The 14,505-nt window shown below is 50.1% G+C and overlaps 1 protein-coding gene across 10 annotated transcripts in view; it reads right to left on the bottom strand.

Moving 5' to 3' along the window:
- The window catches only part of MRAS (muscle RAS oncogene homolog), a 53,076-nt gene that overhangs the window by 9,531 nt on the left and 29,040 nt on the right, over window positions 1–14,505 (bottom strand). For all 10 annotated transcript variants that reach the window (XR_014147253.1, XR_014147252.1, XR_014147258.1 and 7 more), the window contains exon 3: window positions 924–1,077. Coding sequence is in view for 6 of the 10 variants with exons in the window: in XM_031035079.2 (XP_030890939.1) it covers window positions 924–1,077 (154 nt within the window). In the remaining 4 variants the exon portion in view is untranslated. The remainder of the gene's footprint in view (window positions 1–923; window positions 1,078–14,505) is intronic.

Here is a 14,505-nt window from a genome sequence, read left to right as displayed (position 1 = left end):
AATGGCAGCTGCAAAAGCAGGATGGCTCCCAGGAGAGGAAGGGTGGGATCACAAGGCACGTCTGCCTTAAAGAGTCCCATCAACGCATGTGGCCATATTGCTGTCCAAAGGTGAAAGAAATGCCAGTCTTATAGCATCTTTAACATCACTGGGCATTTTCATCTAAAAAATTCATAATTTAACAGGTGAAAAATAATACTTTATTATTTTCCCTTGCACTTGGGTTAGCCAAAGGTCGAATATTTTCCTACTTCAGAGTCATTTATGTTTTCTCTTTTGAAATTCCTATAGTCAGGGGCTTAACTTATATTTACGGCTCTGAGTTTTATGTATATATGTGAGTGTGTGTGAGTGTGAATCCCTTTACCTGGTAAAATTATTAACACTTTGCCATTGGAACAGGTGTTAACTGGATTTTTCTGAATTTACTGAGATTTGTTCAAAGCTTGCTGTTTTCTTAATTTGTCCTTTTACTCTCCTATGTGGCCTCTTTAGGAGCGAATTAACTGAAAAGACCAGTTAGGCTTAAAAGAAACTACAAATTATTTAAATAATTACTCCATATAATGCTAAGGAAAAAAAATGAGCCTTTGATTAGGGGCTTGTAAATCTCACAGTCAAATGTGATGTAACCACTTCCAACGCATACCGGAGAGGAAATTCACTTTTTTTTGAACGTGATAAAATTTGGTTAAATTGGGGCCATCAGTGGGGACTGGTTAGGAGAGATGGGAGGGGGCTGACTTAAGGCCCTGGAAGCAGTTTGGCCCTGCGGAAAGAACTGGGGTAGGAGGCGGAGGGACCAATGTGTGAATTCAGCTCTGCCCCTCTGTGTTTCAGCTTTCACCTGAGACTCTGAGAGACAGACAGACAGAGGCCGCTCTGAGCCAGGAGCTAGGACGTCCTGGCCCAGCTGCCCTTACCTGTCCTTGACGCGCAGGATGAGCTGGTGGAAGCGGTCCACGTGCTCGAAGCTGGCCTTGTCCGTGACTGAGTAGACGATGAGGAAGCCGTCCCCCGTGCGCATATACTGCTCCCGCATGGCGCTGAACTCCTCCTGCCCGGCTGTGTCCAGAACTGGGGTGGGATGAGGCCACTCAGGGGCTGTCACCACCCCTTGTGGAGCTCCCATGGCCTGCAGACCCCCATGCTGCTTCTGCTGTCCCCACGGTGGCTCCAGCCAAGCTGGCCCCAAGAGGCTGCATGACTTTCCAGACCCAGCAGGGCCTCAGACCCCTCCAAGTGTGAGGCCCGAACAGACTCATTTGTGGACCTGCTGATTCCAACCTACTTGCCCCCTGGGACTTACCTGTCTACAGAAAAGCCTCATAAAGCCAGTGATCAGCTCTGCCACAAAACCCCTCTGGGACCCCCACACCCGGGCTTGGATCCCTGCTGGTCCTTACAAACTGATTCCAAGGAAGTTACCTGACTCTCTGAGCCCCTTTTCCTCCTATATAAGATAGAAACAATGCCTCTACCTTGCAGCCTCTAGGGAGGAGAGCCCCAGGACATGCACTGGGAAAGCCCTGAAAAGGCTGGTCAGGTAGGGTCCTCAGTCCCTGTGCGGACAGATAGCAGGCAGGCTGCGCAGGGAAGGAGAGGCCTCTGAGAGCCAGGATCACTTGGCCCTAGGATGGGGCTATCACGGGGTGGTAGGAAGAGCTGGGGAGAAAGAGGGGGGAACCATCTCAGCAAAGGCTCTCTTCCCGACACATCCATCCCCCTCTCCCCCCCTCCACCCCTGGACTCCGGAAGCCCACACCCCTTCAGCTTCCTTCCTGCTGAGATAAAATCCTCCCCCTAGGCTGTTTCAGAGTGGCCACAGCCCCTGCTGGGGGCTCTCCTTTGAGATGCACAGGCCTGACCCCCTCAGGCCTGCTAAAGCCCCGAAGCATCCTGCAAACCCCTGCTCACCATCCAGCCTTTCCCATTTCCTAGTTCACTCCACTCTCTGACAGACCCATTTTTCTTCTCCCTGGAGGCAGTGGAGCTAATGGCTATAGATTTTGGAGCCAGATTCTGGGCTGAGTCTGGTTCTTCATTCCTAGAGTATGATCCTGGGCAAGCTCACTTCTCTGTGCCCTTATTTCCACGATGAGAATCCTAAGGGTTGTTTTAAGTTAAAATACTAAGACCCAGGGCACCTGGATGGCCCTAGTCAGTTAAGCATCTGCCTTTGGCTCAGGTCATGGTCCCAGGGTCCTGGGATCGAGTTCCGCATCGGGCTCCTTGCTCAGCGGGGAGTCTGCTTCTCCCTCTCCCTCTACCTGCCGCTCTGCCTCCCACCCCCTGCTTGTGCTCTCTCTCTCTCTCTCTGTCAAATAAATAAATAAAATCTTTAAAAACAATACTAAGACCCTTGGAGCAGTGCCTGACACAAAGAAGCCCTATAGGAGGGTCTGGTGCGAGCTTGTTCTCCTTACCTGGGGTGCTCTCTCCACCTCTAGGCCATCCCCCAACCACCCCTGCTCTCCTGCTCCCCTTACCTTGGCCAGCTGACTCTGACTCATTGCATTCTGCTGCCTGAGCTCCCGGGGACTCTCCCCACCCCTGTACAAACCCTTTATGGCACATTGTCCTTCCTGCGCATTTAAGAGGCCCCCAGTTGGACTGTCAGCTCCAGAGGTAGGAACTGGTCTGCTTGGAACCTGGCACAACAGAACTCAAATAGTAGCTGAATGAATAAATGAATGTAAAGCCTACCCAATTTTGTTCATTCATTCATTCACTGAAGAAATATGTGAGAGCCTACTATGTGCCAGGCAGTGTTCTAGGCACTATAGATCCAGAGTGAATGAGACAAAATCCTTGCTCTACTGGGCCTCACAATCTAGTAGGAAGATTGGCGAACAAATGAATGAGTAATGTAGTTTCTGGTGGAGACAAGTATATACTGTGAAGAACAATATAGCCAGCTGAAGCTTATTGGTGGAAGTTGGTGTCACGTTGGGTAAGGACCAAGGGCAACTAAATAAATCCCACCAGCAAAACAGATGAAAATGTCACAGATCTGGCTGAAGGGATGGGAAGGTGAATAGAACAGCAGAAGACATTCAGGTGATATGTAATTAATGGATTCACAGATTTTGAAGGTGTGTATTGTCCAAAACAAAAACTAGAGATCTAGGATATGTGAAAATATGATCGCTCAGAATTTTAAAAACCCAATTCAATGGGGAGCTGAAAGTCAAAATGGACCCTCTGGAAAGGAAAAATGGTTACTTCACACACTGACTGCCTTAAAAATAATATCATCCATGCTTTCTAAAAGAATTCTTGGAGGAAATACTTCAGCAGAGTGAAAAATAGATCCATGAAAGAAAAAGATGAGTGGCATTATAAACAATGATAAACAAAGAAGACAGCCAAACCTAAGTTAAGTTTAAATAAATGTCGTTACACAATTTAAAGAAAACGAATGGCAATTTAGAACTAAAATCTATGATGATCCATATGTGAGGGTAGGGGCTGGGAAAAAGTAAGTTACTACTAAATTTCTCGCCTCATTTGGGAAGAGGCTAAAGATAATAATTACATCCAGATGTTGATAGAAAAAATAGAATTATACACACACAAACACATGTATGTATATAGAATAACCACTAGAAATAAAACTCAAAAGTTCCTAGTCATCAGAGGGGAAAAAAAAAAACAACAGAACAAAGTAAACAGGACCAATCCAACAAAAGGCAAAACAAACTACACAAAAATCAGAAGGCTAAAAAAGGAAACATGCAAGAAGATGGCAGATGTAAATCTAACTATGACTAACAGCAGTAAAGGCAAATGGGTTAAATCTACCCATTAAAGCAGACACCCAATATAAAATCCATTTGTCTGCTACTACAAAAGACACATATAAAACAAAATGACACAGAAAGAATGAAAAGTGAAAGGGTAAAAAAGGATATGTCAGCCACATGCATCCACAAAATAGGATTCAAGGCCAACGCATTGAACAGGACAAACCAATGTATTTATAATGGGAAAAAGTACAAGCATCAAGAAGTGCCAAAGTCATGAATCATAAGCATATAAGAATGTTTTCTAAAATACACATGTATAAAAATCTGATTTTTAAACACAATAGGTATAGACAAATCCCATAATCACTGTGAGAGAACTTGAACAGGCTTCTCTTAGAGAGACAGAACAATTGGCCCCCTGAAAAGTAATGATCCAAATAATGCAATTTTAAAACTTAATCTGAGAGGGGTGCTTGGCTGGCTCAGTTGGAAGAGCATGCGACTCTTGATCTCAGGGTTGTGAGTTCGAGCCCCATGTTGGGTGTAGAAATTACTTTTAAAAAAAAAACCAAAACAACTTAATCTGAGAGAACAAACTTTACACTCAAACAGTAAATAAGCATTTTCAAACACACATGAAATCGTCACAAAAATTGGCCACATATTAGGTCATAAATAAAAATTTCAACAAATTCCGGAAAGCCGATGTCACATGGGCTATGTTTTGCTTATACGCAGTAAGATCAGAAATTAACAGCAACATGAATATAAAAACTATCCACTTGGAAGTTTAAAAAGCTATACTGCTCTATAATGCTCTAGTTAAAGAGAAAAGCAAAGCAGAAATTACAAACAATTTAGAACTGAACAACAATGAACAATAATAAAACCTCTGGTTTGAGGCCAAAGTGGTACTCAGAGGAAAATTACAGCTTTAAATACACTTCCAAAAACCAGAGAGACTGAAAATTATCTAGGCATTTAAATTAAGGGGCTAGGAAAGGAAAAATAAAACCAAAGAAAGAAGAAATCGTCAATGAAAGTAGAAATTAAGAAAATGAGAGGAAAGAAAAGTAGTAGATATCTAAAAATCAAAAGCTGACTTTTGAAAGGACCAATTAAAAAAAAAAAAGCCTTTAGCAATTCTTACCAGCGACAAAAGAGAAAAAAGACTAATAAGCCTTTGGAATGAGGAAAGGCCTATGACTACGGATCTAGACATATATTTAATTCTGAGAGAAAACTATATGCAGTTTCATAGCAAAAAAATTTCAGTTCTGGATGAAATGATAATTTAAGAAAATATAAATAAACAAAAGTGGCTCAAGAAAATATATAAAACCTGAATAGGCCAATGATTATCGATGAAATTGAAGAGACAAATCTCCCCCATGAATGGCACAAAGCTCTTTTTATTATCTATCTATAAACTGCTCCAGAGCCTGGAAAATAAAGGAACTTTCCAGCTCACTGTAACAGCCTAAGCATACTCCTAGTAACAAAGCGGACGGGGTGGCATGTGGTTGTGGGCTAACGGCCAGGCCTGCCCCACCTTCTGGGGACAGGAGCAGCCTGCGTGTGGGACCCAGAGAGGTGCATTCAGTCATCCATTTGCCAACCCTCTTCTAAACACATACTCAGTGCCCACCACTCTGCTTGGTACTTGGGGTAGTTAAAGAATAAGCTGCATCTCGCTATCAAGGTACTTAGAGGCTAGCTGGGCTGGTACTTAAAGAAAAATAACACCACAGGACAGAAAGTGATACATACTTTGGGAAAATCTAGGTCAGGCAGGGAGGTCCCTTCAGCTTGGAGGGGATAATGCAAGGGTTTAGCCAAGAGGGGATATTGATCCTGCCCTTTAAAGAAAAGCATTTGACATAAAAAAGATAGGGTCTGGGGAAGGCCTTCCAGGCAGAGAAACAGCATGAGCAAGGGCCTGGAGGCTGGGAAGGAAAGGGGGTCGGTGTGCTGGCATAAAAGTTCTGTGATGGGGGAGCAGGTGGGAGAGAGGAGACAGGGAGACTAGAGGCTGGGCCTCTTGGATCCTGAACTAAAATCTTTGAACTTAGTGGGTGCTGGGGATCTACCAAAGGTTCAGAGAGGGAAGAGATGCAGTCAGAGAGGGGTGAGTGTGGCAGCCGGAGAGGGAAGGGCCTGGAGGGGGAGGCTGTGAGGAGGTGGAGGAGGGGCCAGGGCAGAGGCAACCAGGGCATCAGTGAAGGCAGATGGGCCTGAGAGGCAGAGGAAACAGTGAATGGGCAGACACGGAGGACACAGGACACGGGGAATGGGGGCCAAGGGGAGAGAGGAGAGTGGAGGGCGCCGTAGAAATTCTAAACCTTGGAGCCCCAGCAGGGTAGGTGCAACCTGGGAGGTGCAGACGTGGTGGGGGCTGAGCTGGGCCTAGTCTGGTTTGGGGTTCGTCGCCCCCCTCCACACACATACACCTGGAAGTGCCTGGGCACAAGCCCCTTGTCAGCGGCTCTGCCCCAGGGAGGCTGAAGATCACAGGCAGCTAGGCTTTTAAGAAATTATGATGCCGCCTGCATTTCCCATCCTGATGTCATGAAGGTAGGAGGACTCCGGAGACAGAAAGTACTAGTCACTGTGGGAGAAGAGGTGTTTTGCCAGTGTGTGTGTGAGAAAGAGAGAGAGAGAGAGAAGACGGGAAAGAGACACAGCCAGAGGCAGCCAGACTGTGGAAGGAGGAAGAAGACAGTTTGGAGAGAGAGGGGGTCAGTGCTGCGCACCTGTCTGCCCTGCCCCAGTCTCCCCACCCAGAGGTTGATGGGGCCAGCTGTGCGGCTAAGGAGGGTTTAAGTGGAAACCCCGAGGCTGCTCTTAGATCGTGTGGATTTCAGAAGCCCAGCCCCACAGGCTGGCGTGGCACTGGGCCCCCGGCAGGCGGGCAGCCAGTGTGTGGGGGCACCAGCCTGGGTCCCAGCTGAGCTCTCCTCCTTGCCCCGTCCCTTCTTCCTCTTCCTTCTTTTCTGCCTCCTCTTCTTCCTCCTCAGGGCTGCCGGAGGGAGGCACACCCTGGCATGGGCTCGGGGCTGGGACACTGGCAGCAGCCCAGGGTACAGTCTGAGCTCTTTGGCTGAAAATAGTCCTGCCCACCACATTCTACTGGCAGCAGACCCCGTGCTGGGTTTTCTACACACACACCCTCTGAATCCTCCTCATGGCCTAGAACAAATGCGGAAACTGAGGCCCAGGGAGTTGAAGGGATCTGCTCAAGGCCACACACTGGGAAGGAGGCCACTCCAACTTCCCCAAGGCCCAGCTGTCCCTGCCCATCCAGTCTTTTATCTTCAACCAGAGGGTGTGGGTCTGGCCACCCACAACCAGCCGGGCTGTGTCTCAATTCCAAGCCTTTGCACAAGCCATGACCTCCAACCAGAATGGCCTGTCACCAGCCACCCCAGCCTCCCCCCACTTCCCCCAGCACGGCTGCACTCTGCCTCCTCTCCTGAGAGCTCCAGCCCCTGACCTCTGTCTTTGAACCTGTCCTATTTTGTGTGTCCTGGGTTCTGTGAGTTCTGTGGGTTTTTCCGAGTCACTGCCTCTAGGCCTGGCGCAGCTCCCCACCGTGGGGTGGAGCTCTACGGGGGGGGGGGGGGGATGGGAGGGGAGCCAGGCTTTCATTTCCCTCGGTCTCTCGAAAGCTTCAGCACCCAGTGCAGGTTCAAAAAATACTTGCAGAATGACTAGACAAATCATGTGCGCACTACAGGAAATGCAGTTGCTGTGTCCAATCAGCCCTTGCCAACTTTAAGGGAAATCATGAAAAAGTGACTTTTTCACTTGTTCAGTGCACCCCTCATGGTGAGGTAAGGGCTCTGGAATATGAAACAACACAGATGACAATTTCTAGAGATAAAATGTCTCCAAGGACCATGCCTCATGTTTTCTACCTTTCTCTAATGCACAGGACCATGGTGGGAGGTAGGAGTGATCATGCCCATTTTACAGGAGAGTCAGGTGGGGAAGCCTATGCTCTTCCTAGGAGAAGACTCAAATAAAAATATGGCACCTAGCTGAGCATGGGTAGTGATGAGGGCACTTGACTATTTTTCTTGTGTTCCCCATTCTGGGTAAGAGTGTGTATGGAGTAGGCTGGGTGCCAGGCAGAAGGGCTAGACCCATTGACCATGCACTGTTTCCAGAAAAAGGGCTGCTTTCTTCTCCACAGCACTGGCAGGGTGTGGAAAGCCACGCCACTTGGGACTCTCTAAGGGGGAGGGGGCTAACTCCTGGGGCGGATGTGGCTGGCTCCCTGGCAATGGGGACGCTTCCCTCTGGCAGTGGTCCCAGCCTCGACTGACTTCAGGATAGCATCAGAGGAGAAGTGCTGGCCACCAGCCCCCGGGGATGCTTACCCCCGAGGCCACCCTCCTGCAGCTGGGGGAATGGCGCGAGGAGGCCTTGGGATACCCTTTCATGAGGTCCCTAGATTTCCTGACTTGGTAAACACATCACATGTGTGGGTGCCAATTATTTCAGGGAGACGGTCCACGGCTTTGTGGAATTTTCAGAAGAGCTGGGAACACCTCACCCCCAAACAAATGTCACTTTTAGGGAGGGAAGAGAAGAAAAGAGAGAGGGGGCAGTGGGGGGCCTCAGCTGTGTCACCAGGAACGTCCCAGAGAGAGAGGTTAGCCTGGGAGCGGCCTGGCAATGGACAGAAACGGGGAGAGAAAGCGCTGGCCTACAAGGCCATTTCCCACAACCACTCAGGGCGTGGGGGGAGGCAACATTTCACAGGTGACCTGCTCAGGTTCACACTGCTAGAGAGCAGGAGAGGCAGATTGGAATACCAGGCTGTCTGGGGCCAAGCTTTGCTCCTGGCACCAGCCTGTCTTTGAGCGAGGAGCCAGCAGGGTCCCCAAGGCCTGTGAAGAGGTGGTCTAAATGGAGGGGGTGAGGACAGAACACCTGAGGTCCACAGAGACAGAAGACAAAGGCCTGGAGGCGATATGTCTGACACCCACCCCACCTGCTTACCCCAAACCCTCCACCTACTCCACACCTGCCCCTGCATGGCCACGCGTAGCTGGGAGGAGAGGGCTCATGGCTCTGCACCTGGCTCCCTTTAAAGTCCTAGCACCAACTTCTGGGGCCCTTCGAACACCCAACAAACTTGAACACATCCCCATCCAGTCCCCTCCCACTCCCGGGGCCACCGCTTCCCACCGCCTCCTCTCCTCCAGCCTCTACTCCCAGCTGAGGGTGTGAAACAGAGATCACCAGCTAAATTCCACAAGCTTCCAAACCAACCCACCTCCCAGACAGCGGGAGCCTCACACACCACAGGAGGCAGGCGCGTCCACTGCAGAGAACAGTTTCGAGTTTCCTCAAAAAGCGAAAGGTAGAGTTACCATTTGACCCAGCTGTTACATGCCCAGGGGCATACCCAAGAGAAGTGAAAACATAGCCACACAAAAACTTGCACAAGAATGTCCAAAGCAGCATTATTCCCAAAGGCCCAAAGTGGAAACAACTCAAATGTCCAGCAGCAGATGAGTGGATATTATTCACGTCTAAAAAGGAATGAAATTCTGATACGGGCTACATGTTGATGCACCTTGAAAACAGTCCACAGAGTGAAAGAGGCCAGTCTCAAAGGCCGCTTACTATATGGTGCTGTTTATATACATGAAATGTCCAGAACAGGCGAATCCGGAAAGAGAAAGTAGATCAGAGGTTTCAGGGGCTAGGGCAGGGGGAGGGGAGAATGGGGAATGACTGCTTTAATGGGTGAGCTTTCCAGGGAGAGGCGATGGAAATGTTGAGGAATCCGTGGTGACCCAAGTGATTGTTGGTTTGTGAATCAATCGGCAGTTGTGGGTGCACAACTGTGTGTATGCACTAAAAAACACTCGATTGTATACTTTACAGGTGAGTTACATCTCAATTAAAAACACTTGTAGGAGGACCCCCCCCCCCTTTTCTCTGCAACACACGCCACTGTCTTCTTGCTGTGGGGGATGACCTGGCCCTGCTCCTGTCCAAGACCATGCCCTCCAGCGGGCACTGGGTCCCATCCTCTGTCACCCAGACAAGGACACTGCTACTATTGGGGCCCCTTCCCTCTCTGGCATCACCCATTTCTCTTTTGGTTCATTTCCACCAGTATGAAAACATACTATAATTTCTCTCGCCTAAAAAAAAATAAAGCCAAAAAAATTAAGAGTAGAAACCCCGCCCCTTGAGCTCACATCTCCTTCCAGCTTCTGTCCTTTCTCTGTTCCTCTTTACAGGCACACCCCTTGACTTGTCTGTTCTCACTGCCTGTTCTTCCTCCCCTCCACTCTCTCTTGAACCCACTATAATCAGACTCTCATTGCTGGTCATTCTATCAAGACTGGTCTTGTCAAGTCACCAACGACCTCCACGTCACTAAATCCAACGGGCACGTTTCAGTCCTCATCCCTCTGGGCCACCTACTGACACCGGAAGTGGTTGATGGTTCCCTCCTGGTTGGAAAGCCTGCTCCACTTGGCCTTGGGACATCACTCTCTCTCAGTTCTTCTCCTACTGAAGTGACTGGTCCTGCTCTGTCCCCTCATCTCCCTACCCTCTAAACGATGGTGGGTCCCCACACTCAGTCTCAGGACCCCTTCTCAAACCCACGTTCGCTTCGTTGGCCATCTCTCATCTCATGGCTTACATGTCCACTCCAAAATGTCCATCCCCAGCCTATACATCTCCCCTTACCCTTACTCCAGACTCCAACATCCAGCTGCCTGCTTGACTTCTATTTGTATGTGAGAAAGGCATCTCAGATGTAACGTGTCTAAAATTAAACTCTTGATTCTCCCACCAAACTTGCTTTTCACCAGTCTTCCTAATGTTGATAAACATAACTATTCTACCAGTTGTGCAGGCCAAAGACTCTTCCCTTTCTACCCACACCTCATGCCATATACTCGATCCACAAATCCTGTTATTTCCTCCTTCAAAACACATCGAGAAGCTAACTCCTTCTAGCTATCTCCTTCAGCGGTGCCCTAGTCTGCCTGGCTTCTTAACTGGTCTCCCTGATTCTGCCCTGGTTCCTCTGTGGTCTATTCTCCACTCCTTTTAAAACGTCAGTCAGACTATGTCCCTCCTCTACTCAAAACCCTCCAATGGCTTATTTTTCTACATTGACCTATGAGATCAGTGCCTCGCAGCTCTCTCTCTGACCTCTCCTATTAGTGTTCCCTCATTTGCTCTGCGCCCTGGACTCCTACCTATTCCCCCAAAAGGCCAAGCACACCCCTGCCTCAGGGCCTTTGCACCTGATGCTCTCGCTGTCTGAGATTCTCTTCCTTCAGGTATAAGTACAGCTTTATCCTTCACATCTCTGCTCCAACACCACCTTATCAGGTGCTTTGGACATTCTTGCACAAGTTTTTGTGGGATATGTTTTCATTTCTCTTGACCAGCCTACGTAAGATAGCAACCCCTTCCTCACTGTCTATTTCCTTTACCTTGCCTTATTCTCCTTCATAGCATTTATCACCACTTGACACATTACATATTTGCTTATGCTCTGTCCCTCCCATTCTAACATAAGCTTCACGAGAGCAGGGACTTGACTTTGTCAAATGCTGCATCCTCAGAGCCCAAAAGAGAGCCAGGCACATGGCAGGTACCCAGAAGTATTTGTTGAGTGAATTAGCGAACACATCCATGTACACAAAACTCAGGGGCCAATCCACACATCGCTGGAGAGGAGAGGTGGTAGCTCCAAGTCAGGGGCTCAAGCCTCACTCCTGGAGCTCCCCAGAAGCAGGCGGATGGATTGGTGGTCTCTCATCTGCACGTGGGATAAAGCCTGTTCTTGAAAGCACCAAGCCCCCATCATAACTAGGACTATAAATCATATCAGAACAGTCACAGCAATGATAGGCATCTCCTGAGGTCTGCTATGTGCCAAGCCCCTCACAAGGTACCTTATTCCCTCCCTCCCCCAGTAAATGGGTGCCAGCGCCAGGCTGGCATTGGAGATATGATGGTGGGCAAAGGACACAGTCTCTCCCTCAAGGAGCTCGTCATTTATGTTGCTTCATTTACGCTTTGCAACAATGCTGAGGGTATATCCCATCTGAGGCACAAGCCCCACCAGTGAGGGCACATGGGCTTGGTGCAGAGGCTGGCCGTGCCGGAGGGAAAGAAGAACTCACACCTAGGGCAGGGTGACAGCAGGCTGGCGGGGGCCGCACTGGGGCCTGGGGGCAGGTGGCATCATGCTACGCACGGGTGGATAGGTAAGATCTCAAACTTATTAACCTGGCTGGTGCACTCAGCCCAAACAGGTCACAGGACCAAGAGCAATCGGCATAAAGTTCTGAAGTCAGGGCAAAACCCGAAAGTAACTGCAGGAGTATAGGACCTGTCAGCAATGTGAGAGGAACCCCACCTGGGGCTTGGGGTGCAAACCCCCAGACTGACTCCTGGCTGTGCTGTGCTGTTTGACGGGGGTGGGGGGGGTGTGCGCGTTGCACACACGCCATCATCACGCAGCCTTGCTGAGCTGACTCTAGGTCACTGGCTGATGGGGGCCCCTCAGCAGCCAGGCTGGCAGGTGGGGTTTAGCTGGCACAGGGCAAGAGTAAGATCCTTCGCTTCGGGGTCAGAGGAAAGGGGCTCTAATCAGCTGTGTGACCTTGGCCATGCTTTACCCCTCGCTGAATCTTGGTCCTCCCCTGCAGGGCCCTGACTGATCAGAGGGCCGTGGGACAGGCACTGGGGCAGGAGGGAAGGGCCCTCGGGGACAGAGGACAGCGGCGGCAGCGACCTTCCAATGGCACAGACGTAGCTCACCATCTGATCAACTCGTAGGGCAGTGCTGGTACACACCGGTGGAGGCCCGGCTCTGCTCCCCTGGAAGCTGGAGACGCTAATCTCCACGTGGCAGAACTGTTACAAGGGGGAAATAAAACAATCCCTGTAAAGCCCCGAGCACAGGCTCTGGCCTTCCAGAAAAGTCTGGTCAGGAGGAACTGCTCCCACTGCCATGAAGGGGAAGGAGCCACAGTGAGAGAGGGTTTGGGAGGTCGATCTGGCTTCAGTGTACCAGGAAGCGCTGCCCTAGGCAGCTCGGAGGTCAGTGAGTTGCACGTTACTGGAAGCATGCAAGCAGTGATGGCTGATGGAACCAGGATAAAGGGTCAGGCAGAGGCCCGCAGGGCTGGATTTCATAATCTGAGGCCAGTGGCCATGTTCTCTCATAAAGGAAAAAAGGGTAATTCCTCCCACATCATTGCCAACAGGAAAACGGGAGGATGGCTGGACAGGTGGAAAGATAGGCCCGCTCTGCCTGTACCCCATTCTTAGTTGGGGGAGCCATGGGGAAGTGCTTACTCGGAAGCTGGCCCCTCAAGTAAAGCCTCTAGGCCAGAAAAATACACTTAATAGACGTTCCTTTTGCTCTTGCTGCCCTTCCAATGTCCTCCTTCCCTCCCCCTCCCCAGAAAGAATGTGGATTCAAGTGTTCAGGGAAAAGCCAGGTCCAGGCCACTCCAAGAAGACAACAGCACTTGTGTCTGAGGTTTGGGCAGAAGCCAGAGTGGAAACCTCCCAGCTTCTGAGGGTGCAGGAGAAGAGGTGGAGTTTTCACTCTTTGCAAAGACCTAGCTGTTGCTGGGGAGAGCGGGGGACAGAGAGGCTGCAGAACTGGGCCCAAGAGCCCCTAGTGGGAAGAGGTGTCAGGAGATTCCGGGCCCACTGCTGTTCTCTGTTGTTGGAAGGAAGATGCAAGGCTGGGCAGAGGGCAGGACTGGGAACCGTAGAGGAGGGAAGGCCCAGAAACACCTGCCCCTACTGTAAGTGGGCAGAGGATGTGGTCAACATCCTACCCTGCAGGACCAAGGTCTGGGTCAAAGAGGAGGCAAGCAGGACAGGATGGGGAATGTGCCCGGCGGAGCCAAGAGGCCCCAGGCCTGGCTCTGCCTCTAGCTAGGTCTGACCTCGGGCGAGCCCCTTCTCCACCTGCACCAGTTTCCTCAGGTGTAAGGTGAGGGGGGTGGTACCATAGAGCTCAGGAGCCTTCCAGCCCTAGCCTAACAGAAAAAATAGGCACACGAGAACTCCAAGACACAACACCTGAAAGCATGGATTAGAATAGCTCTTTGTACACTCGTGTGCACAGCAGCATTATTCACAATAGCCAGAAAGTGGAAACAGCCCCTGTGTCCGCTGCTGGATGAATGTGGTATATATACATACACTGGAGTAGTATTAAGTCTTTAAAAAGAAGAAATGCTGACCCACGTTATAAAACGGATGAACCTTGAAGACGCTGCGCTAAGTGAAAGAAGCCAGCCACAGGAGGACGAGTCCTGTGCGCGCCCACATATGTGAGGTACTTAGAGCGGTCAGCTTCCGAGGGACAGAACGTGGTGCGGTGGTTGCCGGGGCTGGGGGAGGGCAGCGGCAGTTATCACAGTGAGTGAGCTCAGAGTGCCGGTTGGAGACGAGTAAGTCTGTGGACTGATGGTGGTGGTGGCTGCAGAACAGGGCGGACGGACTTAATGCCGCAGAGCTGTATGCTTAAAAATGGTTACACCAGGGCGCCTGGGTGGCTCAGTTGGTTAAGCGACTGCCTTCAGCTCAGGTCATGATCCCAGGGTCCTGGGATCGAGTCCCGCATCGGGCTCCCTGCTCTGCGGGGAGCCTGCTTCTCCCTCTCCCACTCCCCCTGCTTGTGTTCCCTCTCTCGCTGTGTCTCTCTCTGTCAAATAAATAAATAAAATCTTTAAAAAAA

The sequence above is a fragment of the Leptonychotes weddellii genome, chromosome 1, assembly GCF_054177405.1.
Source record: "Leptonychotes weddellii isolate Sample4059 chromosome 1, ASM5417740v2, whole genome shotgun sequence".
Classification (NCBI taxonomy): Eukaryota; Metazoa; Chordata; class Mammalia; order Carnivora; family Phocidae; genus Leptonychotes; species Leptonychotes weddellii.
Note: the sequence above shows the minus strand (reverse complement) of the source record. Positions and strands in the feature narration are given on the sequence as shown.